At 34.4% G+C, this 21045-nt stretch overlaps 2 protein-coding genes across 2 annotated transcripts; one reads left to right on the forward strand and one right to left on the reverse strand.

Moving 5' to 3' along the window:
* The first annotated feature begins 12054 nt into the window (after nt 1-12054).
* LOC104098070 (beta-galactosidase 5) lies at nt 12055-17430 on the forward strand. The gene is made up of 18 exons (XM_009604726.4): nt 12055-12467; nt 12889-12984; nt 13093-13205; nt 13325-13391; nt 13626-13718; nt 13822-13965; nt 14085-14173; nt 14264-14369; nt 14497-14584; nt 14744-14862; nt 14948-15112; nt 15212-15390; nt 15494-15603; nt 15715-15824; nt 16036-16146; nt 16252-16365; nt 16785-16987; nt 17117-17430. Exons 1-18 carry the CDS (start codon nt 12297-12299, stop codon nt 17226-17228), a joined length of 2190 nt encoding a protein of 729 aa, XP_009603021.1. The 5' UTR covers nt 12055-12296; the 3' UTR covers nt 17229-17430.
* Nucleotides 17431-18946: 1516 nt separating this feature from the next.
* LOC104098078 (thioredoxin H-type 1) lies at nt 18947-20975 on the reverse strand. Its single transcript, XM_009604735.4, has 3 exons — nt 20770-20975; nt 19416-19538; nt 18947-19319 (listed from the first exon to the last, which is right to left on the reverse strand). The coding sequence occupies exons 1-3, from the start codon at nt 20875-20877 to the stop codon at nt 19170-19172; spliced, it is 381 nt and encodes a 126-aa protein (XP_009603030.1). The 5' UTR covers nt 20878-20975; the 3' UTR covers nt 18947-19169.
* Between the last annotated feature and the right edge of the window lie 70 nt (nt 20976-21045).

The raw sequence follows: 21045 nt of genomic DNA on the forward strand, positions 1-21045 counted from the left end.
GAGGTGCAAATTATGATATATTGTGATATTGATACGCATGCGGTAGTATAAGGTCTGGGTATTGAAACGCATACAATGAGATAAGGGTGGCTTAATACGCATGGCTAGTAGGGGGAACTACTAGAAGTCATGCGATGTGATAAGGATGGCTAAAACGAGGGATGCTATTTCGATAAAAATATTTTCTTTAAAATAAATTGTGAAGGCTCCCGCGGTGAGATAAAGAAATGAGATATTGCGAATTTGTTTATGATTTGGGACTACGAGACGGTACCTCGGGAGTGCCCTTGTTGATATTGATTTATGACCGCAGTTGCCTTTGATTATTGTTGTGATTTTCTTAAAGTTGAAAAGAATTCTGTTTTGTTTCCACGAGGTATTTATTTGCCATTATTTGATGTAATTAAATGTGACATACTACTTGATTCATTTTCATTTTCATTGTCATTTTATCTTATAATATTGTTTAAACATTTTACCATGCCATTATTTATTCTCCCGTAGGGCCTGACCTGACCTCGTCACTACTCTACCGAGGTTAGGCTTGGCTCTTACTGAGTACCGCTGTGGTGTACTCATACTACGCTTCTGCACATCTTTTTGTACAGATCCAGTACATCTTATCAGACCACGCGTCAGTAAACTAGCTGTAGGAGGAGACTTTGAGGTATATCTGCCAGCGTCCGCAGAATCCGGAGTCCCCTTCTATCTTACTATGTTGTCTTTCTTATTTGCTTTAGACTTTGATGTATAGAGACATATAGCATAAATTCTTAGAAGCTTGTGACTTATTTCTACCGGGTTTTGGGAGTTGAAATTGTTTGAATTGTAGTTTATTTATTTCAGGTATTTATTATTATTCTGCATTGATAGGCTTACATAGTCTTAGAGACTAGATGCCATCACGACATCCTATAGAGGGAATTTGGGGTCGTGACAACGCCGCAACAGAAATGAAAGTGAATATATTCGAGGAGTGGGTTGCACACTACAACAGAATTGATTGAAAAGATATATTGAGTATCGGGTTGCACGCCGCAACAGGAATAAATGAAAATGAATATATTGTGGTATCGGGTTGCACGCCGCAACGGAAACTGATTGAAATAATAATTGATTATGACTGCTGAGTTGGTTTCAGCTGTTGAAATGAGTTACCTGTTTTATTTCTAGTATTGTATTTATTATTATTATTATTATTATTATTATTATTATTATTATTATTATTATTATTATTATTATTATTATTGCGTACAGGTTAATGTAAGTGACCTGCCTTAGCCTCGTCATTACTTCGTCGAGGTTAGGCTCGGCACTTACTAGGTATATGAGGTCAGTTGGACTCATACTACACTATGCACTTCTTGTGCAGATACCGGAGTTGGTCCCAGTGGCGTACAGTAGATTATTTCGGATTCAACTATTCGCATGAGACTTGAGGTATAACTGCATGACGTTCGCAGTTCTGAAGTTCCCTTCCACTTTATCGTAGCTGTGTATTCCTTTTAGACAGCTTCATTTTCATTCAGACTTTTATTTGTATTATTCTAGTAGCTCGTGCACTTGTGACACTAGTTTTGGGATGGTATTTAGACATCACTATTATTATGGATTATTCACTTTATTTCCACATTTATTTCTTTATTATTAATTAATTTAAATTTATTTAAAAATGGCTAATATTATTCTAACGTTGGCTTGCCTGGCAAGTGAAATATTAGGCGCCATCACGGTCCCGAAGGTGAGAATTTCGGGTCGTGACAGTTGGGCTGTAGCATATGTGGAGACTTTAATCTCTCCTAATTCTCTGTAGGATTATAAATTTTGAAGATGTTTGACTTTCCATCATTGACAGCCATTAAAATGCTTTGAAGCTTTGAAATCGAATTTGGGTTTTCAAAAATCATTATTTGTTTGGATTGGTGTTGTTGCAAATAATTAGGGATATTGTTTGGAGTTTATATCTCAATTTTGAGGGTGTTTACTGAAGACGAAGAATAAGAAGAAGAAGAAGAAGAAGAAGAAGAAGAAGAAGAGGGAGGAGGAGGAGGAGGAGAAGAAGGAGAAGAAGAAGACATGACATACAATATATATTATAATTGTATTCTGTTGTAGTTATATATATATTTTTTATTTGAATATTGTATGAAAGTTGAAAAATAATTATATAATGTATGAATCGTTGTATAAAATTTGTATTTAAGTTATCAATACTATCTTTTTACATAAAGTTATTGATATGTATCAAAATTGTATTAAGAGAGTAAGTTTTGATTGGAATTTTAGAGAGGAAGAATTACACACCACAGACAAAATATATACAAATCAGATACAAAATATATACAAAGGACATATTGTATAAAATTTGTATAAAAATTATATTTAAGTTGTATGATATTGTAGTTGTATTTAATTGGGTAGAAATAATGTATGAAAGTTGTAGATAAGTTGTAAATAGATTGTATAATATATAATTAGTTGTATAAAATTTATTTTTACTATGTATAAATCAGATACAAAATATACAAAAGACATATTGTATAAAATTTGTATAAAAATTGTATTTAAGTTGTATGATATTGTAGTTGTATTTAACTATATAGAAATAATGTATGAAAATTGTAGATAAGTTGTATAATATATAATTAGTTGTATAAAATTTATTTTTACTATATATGTTGTTGTAAGATATTCAAATTTGCATTAAATTTATACGAAATTTATTTTTAATTTGTATGTTGATGTACCATACATTGTTCTTTTTCTCAATTGATTTATTAAGGAAAGAAAAGTAAAGAATGATGAAAAGAAATATGTATTTTGACATGTTAATCAAAGTTTATTTAATCAAATATTTTGGAATATAATAATAGTGGTAATAGACCTATTAATCGAGGAGCGACAAAGCGACTGGGCGTACTCAAAACCTATAGTGATATTAGATCTCATATGGAACTTAGCTTTTGTTATTGTAGCAATTTATGTTCTTATAATGAGCAAAAATGAGTCTCCTTCTATGCCTTTTAAGGCTTTGGATTATTGGATACGCTTTACAGTCTATGCTTCACATGGTTTGTGTGTTCGTCGAATATAGACGCCGATGTCAGCGACGAAATTTCTCAAGCGGCAGTGGAAATTGGAATAATAGACAAGTTTCGAACTTGAGTTCGGAGATGGAGGAGAGTATGGTGATTATTTACTGGAGAGGCGTCAAAACGAGGACGAAACTAGGTACTTGTAACTGAAATTCCGTTTATTATGACTTAAAATAGATAATACACAACTGGAAGGAGTCTTATTAAAAGAGTAATGGAGAGAAAATAAAAAAAGGATATAACTAAATCTCTAATTTAAGGCACTAATAATGGATTGTATATATATTTTGTAGCTAAACCGTGTTTAGGTCGGGTAAATTCAAAAATATGAACATTTTTCGTAATAAGGTTTCAAATAGCGTATAGTAACGAAAAATCTCTAGTTTGAACCCAACTTTAATATTTGGGCCTACAACATTTTAAGACAAGCAATTATCACATATAGACATCCGGGAAAAACTAATAACAAACGGTAGCCACAAAATAAACCAAACCACTGCCACTCTTCCCCTTTCAAATTTCAAAATTTTCGACTCCATAACCACTAAATGCACCCCAATTAAAAAAAATCAACTACATTTCCCTATTTCCACTCCTTTTTAGATAGTTTTTAGATAAAAGATAATTTGATTGATACTGATTTACCTGAAACAAAATTTGAGAGCAATATGAATTTGAGTAAACAGTCGCTGCTAACATCCCGGAAATATTTTTATAGGGTGGAGAAGGCGGATAATCCGGTTCTATGTGTGAAACCGGTGACGAACCGGATTCATCCATATGCAAGGTTGTTTATAATATCAAAAGTCCCAAAAACAGTAAATAAAACGAGAAGAAAGAGTCACCGGATTTAATGTAGGGTCGCTGGTATTTGAGTTTCCGTCCAGATCTAAAGCCAACGAGATCGAGCACAGTGGGTTAGACTGACTGGGTTTTAATTTCGATTTCATGATTTGCGGTGAGGTCCAAGCTGGAGCCTAGACAACATTAATATTAATACTACAACTGCTGAGATTTGACAAATCTTGTATTCAATTCTTGAAACCTTCAACTTAAAGACAAGAAAAAAAAATCACTCCAAATCAAGTAGTAGTCCCAAAAGTTTGACCAATGTGGAGGTAGATCCCACGTCTTATATTTTTAGACTATGTATTAGACTGGATAGCATTTCTTTTTAATATTGATATATTACGAAATATATACAAAATAGACTGTCACTATACAAAAATCATACAAAATAGACTGTCACTATGCAATGTATATGCAATAGACTGTCACTGTACAAAATATATACAAAAATAGACTGTCATTATACAAAAATATATACTAAATAGACTGTCACTATACAAAATAGATTGTCACTAAACAAAAATATACTAAATAGACTGCCACTATACAATTTATATATAATAGACTGTCACTATACAAAATATATACAAAATAGACTGTCACTATACAAAATAGACTATCACTATACAAACAATATACAAAATAAACATTTCGGGCTATTAGATGTAATATGTTTGGGCCGGAGGGTCATTTCGTGTCAATGGAGAAAAACATGGGCTATTAAAATTTTGAAGGTTATAGAGGGTCATTTTCTCTTTTAAGACAAATTTAGGTGAATGGGCTTATTTGGAAGAATTCAGGTAGAAATGACAATAGAAAGCCACTTTAAAAGTCTGATATTTAAGAATTAGCCAATATATTTTGAATTTCAATTTTTCCGTTCAATTTTTCGAAACACAAATGTCCTTGTCTTGAAATAAAATTTATAGTTCAAATTTTCAAGACAAAATAAGTACCGACTAATTTCAAAATAGATACCTTAAAAATTACGGCTTGTGTACTTCCCCCGAATTCAGTCCCTATAGGCCTTGAAAACTATGTCAGCATGGTTTTAGAATTTAGCGTTGTAGCCTGTAGATTATGCTGCTACTTATCCGTAAAGTGCTTTTAAATTTTTCAAAATAACGAGTAAACTTATATGCACTATATTTACATACTGCTAACGAGTAAACAAGAAATTGAATATGTGTATTTTACTCATTTCACGAGGGAGAGCATTAATAAAAAAGGCTAATACGATATAATATGATAATACCAAGGATATGGACGAGTCAAAAGTGAAACAGAAGACAAAATTGAACATTTTTCGAATAATACATGGATAAATTTAGACTTTTTCTCTTAATATCTAACAATCAAAATAAAAGCTACATATATACACCTGCTTGCTCCTGGATTATGGAGGAATCTATAGAATGTGTTGGCCAAATAAAAAAAAAACGAATAAGGAAAGTAGAAAAATGAGTTGCTTTAACTTGACTATATAGATTAGTTAAGAGTGATCCTTTTTCATATATCTTCCCAAACAAAAAGTCTTTCAAGCTAGTTATTGTACTATCGTCGGTATTAAAATTCGATCTCATACACAACTTTTCATCGTCAAGTTGAAGTCTTAAAGTACATAAAATCATAGGATATATTTGGCGCTGTTTCAAAAGTAACCTCGTTTGTTTTTGTTTTTATTTTTTGTTAATCGTGTCCTAAATGAAAGTTTGCCCACTTGCCCAAAAATGTGAAATAATCGAAGACAGAACGTACAAGGAAAGGAGTGAAAATTCCACCAAAAATTGAAAGAAGCTTGGAAATCGAAGAGTGGAGAGGAACAAACGGCGGATAAACGGTGTTTGTTGCTGCTTCTACAAGTTTGCAACTAAACTGGTCTCGTAAACATTAATAGCAGACATTGGAACAAACAGCAACATCAGTCAGAAAAAATTCTCAAACATCCATAAATTTTAAGGCATGACTGCGTTGCTTGCCCTCTACAATATTCAGCTTTGATTGAACGGTAGGAATGTAGTTTTAACATTAATACACAAACTTAAATCACATTTACTCTGCTATACAACTGAACTAATTCTGCACTAGTAGTGAAATATAGAATTATCTCTAGTTATTTATATTATCCGTTATTAAGGTTTTTAAATAGTACTTCTTAAGAAAAATCTTTAATAGTCTTATATAGTAGTATTTGTTTAAAATGCCCTTTATCTCTCTATTAAATGCCTCACTTAATTGACAATGCAGTAACTAAGCAGCAAGAATGACTGACAAAGAAACGATAAATATTTCTTGTTTTTCTAAAACGTGAAAATACTCCCTTTGTGCCACATTTTTGCCTTTTAAGGTACTTTGAAGATATTTGCACCCTATTTTGCTCTCTTTAAACATCTTATTTAAAACTTTACTAATTGGAATAGTAATGGTAGATCAAGAAAAAAATTTAGAATAACTTTTTATTTTACTAAAATGTCAAATATTTTAAAACCAATTTAATTTATCAAAATGATTAATATTGAAGACTGGATGTAGTGTTTAAAACCAAATCCAATTTATCAAAATGTAATATTTGACATAGAAGAGAGTAGTTCGCTAGTTCCTAAAGCTGGCAACTTGAAGCTGCATAATATAAATTTGAGATATTAAAATGAAAACCAGATCCGATATTTGCTCTCTAACAATATAATAGTCCCACTGTCAACTATTTTCACAGTTTACTAGTGTGGTCATAGATCGTTGAATTGGTTCAACTAGCCTAAAATTAAATTCAAACAAAGATTCAACCGAGACTTCAGAACACATCTCTCGGCTCTGATAGCTCGACGCAATTAATAAGAAGAATAGAGATTGACACACACGAGAGGTGCCAACGCCATAACCAATAGGCCGTCACAATTAGTACTTATCATTTTTCAATTTAATCGTAATGATCTATCGGAAACAGTGTATATCTCTATAAGGTAGGAGTAAGGTCTGCATTCTACCCTTTCCCCACCTCACTTGTAAAATTTCACAAATATATTATTCATGTTGTACAAAAAAATTACCAAATTGAATTCATAGTTTAAGCCAGAGCTTTAAGAAAAGAAATTTGAGCAGATATTAATTAAATTCAATGTGGAAAATAGGACTTTATGTATATCCAGTTTCTTTATAACTTGGAATTTCTGGTGGAAAACTAATTCAAAGTTGTAGTACGAAACCTTAATTGTTTAGGAATTGGTTTATTTAATTCATGTCTAAATAAAATTATAGTCAGAATTATTAGGAATATGATTTCATGTTTCTAGTTGAAATAGATTTCATACTATTTCTTTACCCTAAAAAATGGGTAACAATTGAATTTATACGCGATTTTAAGGATATGTGCATTAATTCAATACAAGTGATTAATGACGTTAGATTAAGCAAATGAAAGAGGTGATAAATGGCCAAACCAATGATAAGAGTGGTCCCGGGCTCGGTTAATGACTCAATGAGGAACCTGCCTTCGATTCCGAGCTTGCACTTATGAAGAACTTATGAACAAAAATAAGAACTTTGAATAACAAAAAGAATAGAAGTAAATTGACTTGGTATGCGTGTTACAATGTGCTTTATGAATAATGAGCATCCCCTTTATATAGTAAGGAAGTTTTACCCTAAGTACAATTCTAAGAAAGGTAAAAATCTTCAATTTCGTTAATCACCGATTTTCTGCTGATATGGGCCGAGATTCACGCTGTGATATCCGGTTGGGCACAGACATCACGTCCCTTTGTTAGTCGTGTGCGGTTGTCTAGTAATGCTCTCCGAGGCCTTGAGGCTCGAACCGGACCCGGGGGACGTGATCCCGATGCCCCCGAGAGCTGGTGTTTTGCTCGAGTCCCGATACGAGAGGCTCCTCACTCTGACTGTGATTCCTTACGGTCGCGTCCTTGCTTCGTTTGCCTCACCGTGAAATCGGGATGCTCAGTGGGTTCGGTTTTACCCGTATACATATAGTCCCCTTGTTTCTCAGAGAGTAGGTTTGCCGAAACAATGGGAAACGACAGATGACTTTGGTTCCTTCCTTCGTACATTACGATGAGGGAGCCGAAACGTCCCATCAGTCGCGTCGTTCTGACTTCAGACACGTGTCATTCATCAGCAGGTTGCCTCCGAATGCGAAGCATCAGCTGTTTCCCTATAAAAATTTCTTCCCTTTGTTCTTTTTCTACTTTTCGACTAAAGTACTATGTCCGAGCTTTCCAGCCATCATCAAACCTTCTTCAAACCCCCATATCTCCATCCTTGTTCTTCAATTTTCATAGTAATTTTCATATTTTTTCCCAGATTTTCTTTAAATCGTCATACTCTGTTCTTCATCTTCAAAAACCGTTTTTTCAAGACATTTTTTTCTCAAATTTTCAAACACTTCCCCAGATAACAATGGCCAAAATATCAAAAACCGTTCCTCAACAAGTTGCCTCTTCATCTTCTCAACCGGCCGCTGGTACTAAAGCGGTTGCCCCTAGAGTGGTCACCCTTGAAACGGCTTCCCCCGTTGTGGTTGCTAACGAACCGGCCGCCGATCCTCCCTTGATAGCATTCATTCCGAGGGGCTGCTCAATTGCAGATATGGGTGTACATAGGTCGGGTTGGTTCGGAATTTTTAATTACCAAACCAAACCAATGGTGTCGGATTTTTTAAATTATATACCAAACCAAACCAAGAAAGTTGGGTTTTTTAATCTCGGTATTTCTCAGATTTTTCGGTATTTCTCGGGCTTTTGGGTTTTTTTTCCTGATAAAGTCTTTATAGCACAAAATATGTAACTTGTGCTCCAAATATCTCTTTAGTTCTAGTAAGATATAACTATATAATGTATTTTCCATGAAAATAACACAATAATATAAGATAAGTTGCATTATACTAAAATATTCAATAATAAAAATAATAAAATTACATAAAGCAAATATTGCTAATTAATAAGCCATAATAAAAATTAACATAATCTAGAAATACTATATAGGTCATTCTAAAATAAGTATAGCTAATAAATACTATTAATTATACAACTAAGCACTAAAAAAAGATAAACTAAGTTATGTATTTTTATCATAAACCAATGTAAAACTAAAAAATCCAACATTATTGGCATTCTTAGTGTTGAATTGAATTTCTTTTATTAGCATTAGTATTGATTTGAACTTTGTTTGAGTTACTACATTTATGGGCTATAAAATTTATTTACCATTCAAGAATGTTAAGTCCAAACTTGAAATAATATGTTAAAAGTTAAAACTGTGAAAAAGTTTAAGACATATTTATAAATTACATTACAATAAATATTTATATGTATAAAATATTTTCAAAAAATTATATAAATGTATTATCGGGTTGGTTTGGTTTCGATTTGACTTTTTTTAGTTAAAACCAAACCAAACCAAATCAATTATGGTCGGGTTTTATTTTCTAATACCAAACTAACTCAAACTAACCCATAATTATTTTTTTCCAGTTTAACTCGAATTATTGGTTTGCTGTGGTTTATCGATTTTCTTTGTACACCCCTAATTGCAGATGACTTTAAAGTCGAGAAGCCTTCGCGCAAACAGGACCTGGGTGAATAAGTCTCGAGGTACATATGTTATGTGACCGAAGATGTTCTTCCCATAGTTCGTAAGGACTGCAATTGGGAAGGCAAGAACGTAGTAGTCCCCGGGCCCGAGGACGTTGTTACTACCCACGTGAAGGGATACTTAAGTGTTTACACTTATCCCTTCACACTCGGCCCGATAGACCCGATCATTATAGACTTTTGCAAGAGGTACGAGGTGTACCTCGGGCAAATTCATCCATCGTTGTGGAGGATCGTGACCCTCCTCCCCTAGTTCGTGAACAAGACCGAGTCTCATCGGTTCATGATCAACCATCTACTCTGATTATACAGTCCCCGAATGTTCCGAGGGGGACTGATCAAACTTACTCGCCGGGCCAGCAAGGCCTCCTTTTAGAGAAATCTTTTAGAAATTTATACTAAAATATTTTTTCTTCGTATTAGTATCAGAGCCTTTACGATCTTGAGAAAGAATCAAGTATCTTCCATTGCCGGCAGGCGGTGCTAGCCAATGTGTGATGCCCGTCTGGCCAAAGGTTATGTTGGCAAAACATCGGGTGAACTAAATATTCATGGAAAATAAGCATGTTGAAAAAATTGAGGAAAAGAAAGTTGCAAATTTTAAAGGAGCAAGCAAATAGCTCAAGGAGAATAAAATCTTCTCTAGAATTGGAGAGAAGTAAAAGAAAATTATTTATTGGTGACAAAGTGCATCAACGGGAGAAGAAGACAAGTGCCTCAACTAAATTGGGTGCTGGTGAAAAAGTACATCAACGGGAGTTGAAGACATGTCCTTCAACTAAATTGAGTGTTGGTGACAAAGTGCATAAACGGGTGTTGAAGACATGTGCTTCAACAAAATTGATTGTTGGTAGCAAAATACATCAACGGGAGTTGGAAATAAGTGTTTCAACAAAAGTGAAAGTTTGAGAAAAATTCTCCAACACAACAACAACAACAACAACAACAGCAACAGCAATAAAAAGTCAGACGTATACAACTTTGAATTACGGGAGAATGTTGAAAAACCAATTCAAAATTGTAGTACGAAATCTTAATTGTTTAAGAATTGGTTTAGTTAATTCATGTCTAAATAGGATTATAGTTAGAATTATATAGGAATAAGTTTTCATGCTTCTAGTTGAGATAAATTTCATACTATTATAAATAGGGGCATTGATAGTTTATTTTATATGTGGAGGAGAAATAAAAAATTGTAGAGATTATTCAAAAATTTAATAAAATATTTTCCTTCATTTTCTTTATTGAAATTCTGTTGCTTTTGCTCTCAGTTTAAAATTAAGAGAGCTTATTCAATTTTGGGGAATACACTTAATTATTCTATTTACTATGTGAACGAGATAACGTTAAGAATAATATTTTTGACAGCCTAAAGCTAAATAATATTCTCCATATTTTTCTAACAGTGCGATGGGGCAACTTATCTAACAAAACGGTCTTGTCCCCTCCAAACATTTAAACCATACGTACCAATTACTATATGCTTAATTAATATCACGACTCACGTCTGATTGATACTAGCATATAGACTGAAGTTAAAATTTAAATCTACTATTTTAATGATATAATAAGCACTAAAGTTTAAAGATGACCTTTTTTCAGTTAAAGATGACCTTTGACAAATTAAAAGGAGGTAAAAAGTAGTATTAAAAAAAAAAAGTAGTTTATGTCTGAGACTAGATAAATCTCGAGATCTCCTTTACCCCGAGGTCCTTGATTTCGTTTAAATTATTTTGAATTAATATTGTTTAAGGCTCACATCTACTGCACTCATTATGTACGATACAATATTATCAAAAGAGTGATAACAAACTTTAATTATTGCATAATTCAGATTTTGAAATACCAGCCATTTATTTTCACATTTTTAGACTCCTAAAAGAACACTTTGATATTTGTGCAACAAATGCATCAGTGTTCCTATTTGAACTATACATATTAGTTGATTAAGTTTTAAAATTTTACAGTCATATTAAGTGTATAGTCAGTCACAAATAATAGTGTGTGCAATAGTTTTTCATACATACTAGATTAAAATTTCATCACTGCCTTGCCAATAGTTCAAATACCAGAAGTTAGATAGAAAAGGTAAATTAGATTCGAAAACTTTAAGTCATGAAGTTGACCTTTGACGAATATATGATTTTATTGACTAATTCCTTACTTTCATTAGTAAACTATCAAAAGGAAGAAGAATATCTGGATGTAGCACTGCAGCACCTGTGCTCCGGGTTCAACCGTATTCAATATTTTTGACACATAGTTTGAATATGTGAAAGTATTGTAATTTCGACAATATTAAATTTAAACATATAATTTGGAAATTACAAGTCAAGTGCTATATATTTTTTAATGCTGAATTCATCAAAATTAAATTCTAGACCCGCCTATATTCAAGACATAAGGGAATTCCCATAGATAAAGATTATTGACACTTTTTTTTTTCTTGAACAACATGCACATGAAGATGAAATCGAACGGCATAGAAATTGAAATTACCCATACTTATTATTATCATATGAAACTGCACTCTACTTCTATTATTTGAGAAGGCTCCTATTTATGAACATAGGACTTGAGGAAACTGCATTAATGGCAAGAAGAATCCAAACAGCACCATATATAGTTGCCATTCTGCTGATTACCGTTCCTGACTCGTGTTATTCCTCTGTTCTTCCACCGTTTCTTCTCAGCTTTATTTTCAAAAATAGAAACTTCCCTCCTCTTTATTAGATTGAATAGACAAAAGATGGAGACAAGCTCAATTTCCAAGTTCTTCATTGTTTATGCCTTTTCTTTGCTAATGGTAGCTCAGTTGATTTGTTGCAAAGTCACTTATGATAAGAAAGCCATTATCATTAATGGCCAAAGAAGAATTCTTCTCTCTGGCTCTATACATTATCCCAGAAGCACCCCTGAGGTACTCTCCCATTTTCTTAAGCCCCACCCCCCCACAATCATTCTTGATTTTGTTCGCGTTGAATGTGTGACCATCTAATCTAAAAGTTTAAATTTTTATAGAGAACACTCTTCATATTACTTAACTGTATCATGTTCCACCACGCCCCACATGTGTGAGCCTGATTCCCTTTCTTGGTCCAAACACGTGTAAATTCTTCTTGCTAATGGGTGGTGGTTGAGATTTGAATCCAGAAACTCTGCCTGATACCATATTAGATTGTGTGTCTTGTGTCCATTTATCTAAAAGGTTAAACTGAAAATGCAATTTTGGGTATTTAATTGTAGTATGTTTCAACAGTTTTTGTTACTATATTCTTGGTCGGATAATGTAACTCTATTATGTTAATAAGGATGAATTTAAGTAAATGGTTGTGTTGCAGATGTGGGAAGATCTCATAAAAAAGGCTAAAGATGCAAACTTGGATGTAATTGAAACTTATGTTTTTTGGAACATACATGAACCTTCCCCAGGCAATGTGAGTGTTTCAATTTGCCCAAAAAGACTTTGCTTTTTACTACTGAAAGATGTTACCTTTATTTTTGCTTGCTAATTGCTAGTAATATGCTATGTTTCTTGTGGACAGTATGATTTTGAGGGGAGATATGATCTAGTAAGGTTTATAAAGACTGTGCAAAAAGCTGGGCTTTATGCACATTTGCGCATTGGACCTTATGTTTGTGCTGAGTGGAATTTTGGGTAATTGCTTTACTTTCCCCCTTGTTTTGTGTTCCTATTATTAGTATTTTCTTATTAAATTTTCTTGGTTAATTTCAAGAATGAGCTAATGATTTTATGTACCCTCTCATCTACTGCAGGGGATTTCCTGTATGGTTGAAATATGTTCCTGGTATCAGCTTTAGAACGGATAATGAACCTTTCAAGGTTTGTCCGCTATAACAGTAAAATCACAAAACTATCTTTTGTCACATTCAAGTAACTAAACATTACCCGCTTATATTCAAACATGGCACCAATTTTGCCGATATTTGAACATGTTTGTTTGTAGCATCATTGTTTATGTTTGTTTTTGCCTCTGATAAATATAATGTGGTAATAAATTGATAGATTCTGATCATGAGTTGCAGTAATGACATTTCAATTCTTTTTGTTGTAAAGGCCGCGATGCAAAAATTCACCCAAAAAATAGTTGAGATGATGAAGAGTGAAAAACTGTTTGAATCCCAAGGAGGTCCCATTATACTGTCTCAGGTATGAAACTGACACAGTAGTGGTGATTTAAAACTTATCGAACTTCTGTTTTCTGAATACATGATATATTGTCCAGCAATTATTCTAAAGTTGTTTTGGTTAGATTGAAAATGAATATGAACCAGCAAGGAAGGCACTTGGAACTGCTGGCGAAGCATATGTCCAATGGGCTGCAAAAATGGCTGTTGGATTAGATACTGGAGTTCCCTGGGTTATGTGCAAAGAGGATGATGCCCCTGATCCTATCGTGAGTTTTCTTCGCCTTATTCTCAGTTTTGGTTTTTGACTTCTACATTATTATCTCGGATTTAGGAATAATGTTCTTGAAACTATTGACTGAGGATTCTAACCATGTGTCTTGATCAGATAAATACATGCAATGGTTTTTACTGTGATGAATTTTCTCCCAACAAACCTTACAAGCCCACTATGTGGACTGAAGCTTGGAGTGGCTGGTAAACATCTTGTTTCTCAAAGACTTGAGTAATGCAAAGATATGCTCATTTTTATGAACTGGTTCTCATATTCTTCTTTGTTGAGAGAAGGTTCACTGAATTTGGTGGCACTATACCTATGAGGCCAGTTCAAGATTTGGCATTTGCGGTTGCTCGTTTCATACAAAAAGGTGGTTCATTTGTTAATTATTACATGGTAAATGAACTTCCTCAGCAAAAAGAAAATACAACATTCATATTGAACATGTTATGTATAAAATGATCTTGATTGACTTTAACTATTTTTTCGGTTGCTTGCCTTTAACTATTCCTTCTTTTCACAGTTTCATGGGGGGACCAACTTTGGGCGCACAGCGGGAGGCCCTTTTATAACGACAAGCTATGATTATGATGCTCCAATTGATGAATATGGTGAGGTTAATCAGCTTAGTCCGTATTCTCTACAGATTTACAGCTTATCATTTCTATAAAGTCCTTTTATTTCATGATATAAGCTGAAGTCTTCCTTGATCAAACTATCAATTGAACATTTAGTTATCAGCTAAGTTCTTTAACTTCATATTTAATCAGGTTTGATCAGGGAGCCTAAATATAGCCATCTAAAGGAGCTCCACAGGGCAATTAAACTATGTGAGCGAGCTTTAATATCTTCAGATTCCAATGTTATTTCACTAGGAAGCTCTCAGGAGGTTAGTCCTCAATTAATAAGGATCAAAAATATGATATATGCTTTACTATTTTGTGTTGCTGAATCAACAAAGTCATTTCCTTTAGGCTCATGTATTCTCGTCTGGCAAAAGAAACTGTGCAGCATTTCTCTCAAATTACGACAGCAACTCTGCTGCTAGAGTAGTTTTTAACAACAAGCACTTTAATCTTCCTCCTTGGTCCATTAGTATTCTTCCGGACTGTACGCATGTTGCCTTCAATACTGCGAAGGTAAGTAAGGTTCCAGCAAGTACAATTTGCACCATTTCATGCGTAGCTATGTGCTTTACCTTTCAGTTTAGTGATTTAAAACATCTTTTTCTTGCTAAGGTTGGGACTCGAACTTCACAAGTGAAAATGATACCAACTGGCTCTCAGCTCCACTCTTGGGGGGCTTATAGCGAAGATGTATTTTCTCTAGAGGACAGTTCAACATTTGCAGCTAATGGACTTTTGGAGCAGATTAATATCACCAGAGATAACAGTGATTACTTGTGGTACATAACAAGGTGAGGTTCATATTTAAGTAGAAAAATCATCCAACATGAGTACATAAATCTTCTAATTACATCTAAATAAGTACATTTTTGGCCTTTCTTTCTTGTAATGCAGTGTTGATATTAGTCCCTCAGAATCATTTTTGCGAGGGGGACAAAAGCCTACGCTCAGCGTCCACTCAAGTGGGCATGCAGTTCATGTCTTTGTCAACGGGAAACTTTCTGGTAATGATGCATATATGCACATTGGTAGAACAGCTACCAGGAAACATTTTTGGTATTTCCGCTGTTGTGGTTATAACATTTTCCGGGACGTAATCAATTCATAATTTTCAGGATCTTCTTATGGTAGTCGGAGGGATACAAAGTTCACTTTCACAGGACCAGTTGGCCTGCAGGCCGGAACCAATAGAATTGAGCTACTGAGCATTGCTGTTGGCCTGCCGGTTAGTTTCTCATCTTTACCACCTACAATACTTATCTACAAGAAAGAAGAAGGCAATTTATTCTGACTCTTTCATTGCTGCTAGACTACCACTGTGTAATTAGGATTCATTTCAGGCAGAAATAAATGCAATTCTACTTGTGTTACTTTATGCTGCTGCATTAATAGTTTTTCGTTCTCAACTGATTTTAAATATTCTTATTGCCTTGAAGAATATTGGACTGCATTACGAGGAGTGGAACACAGGAATACTCGGGCCAGTTGTTATTCAAGGTCTCAACCAGGGCCATAAAGATATATCGTCGCAGAAATGGACATACAAAGTACTGAATCTTACCAAATCTTTTACTCTTTCTTTTGTCTTCAAAAGGATATTGACAGTAGAAGAGTTTCTTCACGATATAATTAATATGTTCCTCCTTAAACAGGTCGGATTGAAAGGAGAAGCAATGAACTTGATCTCTCATCATGGAGTGTCTTCAGTTGATTGGATTGGTGGTGCACTAGCTACCCAAGGACAACAACCTCTTAAATGGTACAAGGTAAGAAATTGAGAACACAAGTTTTGGGATATTAATAACAGAGACACGTTAGTCCATTTACTTTAGGTCCTATGTTTTCTAGGAGTTATAGTCATGCCATAGATTTTTATGCCAAATAGAAAATATAGTGAGCTAGTACTTTTGGCAGCCTGGTGCACTAAGCTCCCGCTATGCGCGAGGTTCAGGGAAGGGCCTGACCACAAGTATCTATTGTATGCAGCCTTACCCTGCATTTCTGCAAGAGGTTGTTTCTACGGTTCGAACCCGTGAATTGAGCTAGTACTTTCTATTTTCATTTTTATTTTGTATGGTATTGGTCTATGATGAGCTAAAATAGAGCGACATGGCTGGAGAAGATTCATATAGCCGACTCCACTTGTTGCTGGAACTTATGACTCATCTTGGAATTTTTGTTTCAGGCTTATTTCGATGCACCAGAGGGAAATGACCCTGTGGCCTTAGACATGAGAAGCATGGGTAAGGGACAAGTTTGGATCAACGGACAAAGCATAGGTAGATATTGGACAGCATCTGCTAATGGCAATTGTGATGCTTTCCACTATGCTGGAACTTACAGACAAACTAAATGTCAACTTGGTTGTGGACAACCAACTCAGAAATGGTAGTTCTTGAATTTTTACTGATTCTGTCATCGCTAGAAGCATTTTACTACTGCTTAAATTTCCTTTATATCATTAAATACACATTAGAATTTCCTAACTAATCCTTTGTCTATTCCGCTAATTCTCAGGTACCATGTCCCAAGGTCTTGGTTGAAGCCAACACAAAATTTGCTTGTCTTGTTCGAGGAACTAGGTGGTGATGTATCAAAGATATTGTTAGTGAAAAGGACAACTTCATGAGTTCAGTTAGTTTAGGAAACGTCTCCAGTAGGAAGGAATTCTGTAGATTTTTTTTATCATTAGGGATAAATCCATGTAATAGAGTCACATTTCTTGGAAAAAGCCAAGATCTAGGAGAATTTCTGGATGCTTTTCCACTTTGCTTGGTGGATTGATGTATATGTTTGACGTCTTCTGTTCCCGGTCACAGTTTGGTGTCTCACATTCTTTCTGACATTGTGTAACAATGACCTTCATCAAGAAAATAACTAGACAGAAGGTCTCAAGTCATATTTCATATCCGTTTCTGAATGAGCAAGAGGGAACAAGAAGGGGAAATTTATCACTTTCCTACTTTATTAACTGGATCTCTTGCAATCGAAATGTAACAAAATGTGGCTCTTGTCATATCGAGGGTCTACCGGAAACAACCTCTCTACCTTCATAAGGTAGGGGTAAGATTTACGTACACATTACCCTCCTTAGACCCCACTTGTGGGACTTTACTAGGTTTGTTGTTGTTGTTGTTGCTGTTGCGGCTCTTGTCATATCGCAGCAGCAGCAAATTTTGGTTCCCAATGATTTATAAACTTGTATCAGGCCAAGAAATGTTGCTTGTGTGTCCAAGAAAAGTTGCTTGTTCAAATGACACAAGCACACACACATATTCAGAATTACTCACAGATGCTGATAATGTACACCAAGAGCAGAGAAAGATCTATGAACTTGCAAATAAGTTCAGTTCTGTCCAAGCAAAATGGAAGCTTCACAAGAGTAAAAGCCGGAAAATAGTCTAGTTGATAGAAATTAAAGGGCATATAGCCTTAGACCATATGTACAAATCAGATTCCAAACACCAAAACAAAGGTTCATAAAAGTATGATTGATAATAAACAAACAACAATCAATAGATCCAAATTCGATCAAGTTACATGGTTATTGCAAGAAAGGTACTGATTTCACTATCAGTCACTAACTTTTTAATTGTAGATGTGTTCAATCTTTAGGTTCTACAATATTATGGTTCAAAATTAATGTCTGTTAAACTTTTAGTTACTTTTTACACACAAATATGCGTGTGTTTCGAATCGAAAACAACTAGCTCAATTAAACCTTTTCACAATTTACCATGTGGTGAATGGTGATATATCAAAGATGTGGGTCGTTCCACTTGCATGCATGCCACGTTTAAGGATAACTACGTGGTGAATGGTGATGTACCAAAGATGTCGTTGGTGAAAATAACAACTTCCAGAGTTGAGTTAATTTAGGAAAGTCTCCAAAACCAATTTTGTAGGCTTTGATCATTCGGGGTAACTTCATGTAAAAGGCGTACATTCACTATATAACGGTCCTTCACTGTAAAACTCGAATTTTATATGAAACTAATTTTCATGCTATGTTATAATATATATTCTCCATAACAGCACTTCGCTATGACAGCCAACAAAATCAGGAACAAATGATGTTGCTATAGAGAGGTTTGACTGTATATGTTAGATATATCATGTTCCTCATTCTAGTGAAATCTATGTTCAAACACATATTCTAACTTCCAAAATATACTTTTCCACTCAAAACTCGAACACTCTATTTTCCAATTTCAACCAAAGTTTATTGTCCAAACGCATTCTCAAAGATACTCTGGGATGCTGGAAATGTACCAAGAGAACCAAAAGAACAAAACAAATGCAAATAAGTCAGTGCTATCTAAGCAAAATGAGAGCTTCACAACAGTAGAAATCTAAAAGTAGTCTTTTTGTAGAATTGGGCATATAGCCTTACACCAGTAATGCACAAATCAGATTCCAAGCAACAAGACAAGGTTCACAAAAGCAATAAAAACATGGTGGATAGTACAACCATACAGTGATCCATAGTGTGAAATTCGAACAAGTTACTTGGTTATTACAAAAGACAATACTACTAAATATGGGATATCATCCCCTTGATTAAGGAGATTCAAGCAGTGACAGTAGCAGGAGCAGCATGCTTCACTATGGTCTGCTGCAACTCCTCTTTCTTGGCACCAACAACTCTGTCCACTTCTTTTCCATCTTTAATGAAGACAAAAGTTGGCATTGCCTCCACACTCCATTCCGCTGAAACAGTCTGTAACAACGGTACCAATTTACTATCAATCACTATCTACACCTGTCAAAAAATGGTAACTAAATTGACAAAAAAAAAAAGGTTTAAATGATGTACCTTCAGTTCATCAACATCAACCTTGAGGAATATAACATGGGGCATCTTCTTAGCAATGTCAGCAAGAATTGGGGCAATAAAACGGCAAGGGCCGCACCATGAAGCAGTAAAATCGACCACCACCTAAACCAAAGAGTTGTTTTTTACATAAGTTAGGCGTGTTAAAGGAAAAGATATATGCCCCAACAACAACAACAACAAAAAACCCAGTATATTACCACATGTGGGGTATGGGGAGGGTAGTGTGTACGCAAATCTTACCCCTACCCCACCTAGTGAAGGTAGAGAGGCGGTTTCCAATTTATGCCCCAACAGCTTCTAAAAATATGAAGCATATTTAAGGGTACCATCATTCTTGTACTAATTGTAGCAGCCAGGGACTAATGTATAAAGACTTCGGCATAACTTATGTTCATATAGTTAAAACATTCATCGAATACATTTGCTTATACTAAGTTCAAAACTTTAAATCGACTGTCATAAAGAAAGTATTGATTTGAAAGTAGGATTTCCGCCAAATAACTTCTAGAAATCTGAAGCATATTCAAAGGATACCCATCATTTTGTACTTCAATTTTTAGCTAAGCAACTAGTAGCTTGATATATAGTAGTTACTTAGCCACGACCTATATACATATACTCAGGGTTTTTTTAATCAAAAAGATGCTTATGCTAAATTCGAATCTAGTGTCACAGAGAAATAGTGATTGCAATTATATTCCACTCAGCTAATTTAAAATCCTAGAATGGTTACTTTAAACAATTAAACAATCACAAAAAGCATCATATCAACTTTATAATTGGATCTTGTCTTCACACAATAGATTCGATTTATCAAAAAAGAAATCATCCTTCTCAAAAAGCCTTTGACCGCATACATATAATTCCAAGGGGCCCAAATAGCGACCCACCCGAATCTCTTTTTCCCAACCTAATCAGCATGGAAGCAACTTTAACTAGGAATTTGTTCCAAAAAATCGCAATTATGCCAATCAAATGAGTAAAATAGGGATTGTATTGACATGGGCATTCATTGATTTCTATAAATATACACTACACAACAGAAACAGCAAATCATAAGTAAACATGTTACAATTAACTGAAAATCAAACACTAAATAGATAAAGGTATACATTTTAAGCAACTACAGAAACAGATCAGAAAGAAATGTAAGCAAACGAAAACCCAAAAAATACCCACAAACTAGCAACAGCTGAAGAAATCATAAAAACAAAAAACCCATTTTAAAAAATCAAATGTTGAACAAAAGCCAAGTCACAAAAATATAGTAACAAAGAACTCAAAGTAAACAAAATCAAAATTAGTAAAAAAAGTCGAAGTAATAGAATCATACCAGTTTCTTAGTCTCAACGCCTTTCTTGAAGTACTCGTTCCATTCCTCAACCTTGTGGCAGCCGAACACTTGTCCCTCCTCAGATGAAGTAGCATCGTTAGCAGCCATTTCTCACAAATTTCTTAGAAGCAAAATAACTCAAACAACCAAACAAGCCCTTAACTTTAGTTTCTCGTAAAACTAACGCTGAATGCCACTGTTTTCCCAAGCAGACTTTATATAGGGACAGGGATGTGGTAAATTACCAAAACGTAACCGATTTTAAGCTTTATTACG

This window comes from Nicotiana tomentosiformis, chromosome 4 (genome assembly GCF_000390325.3).
Source record: "Nicotiana tomentosiformis chromosome 4, ASM39032v3, whole genome shotgun sequence".
NCBI lineage: Eukaryota > Viridiplantae > Streptophyta > Magnoliopsida > Solanales > Solanaceae > Nicotiana > Nicotiana tomentosiformis.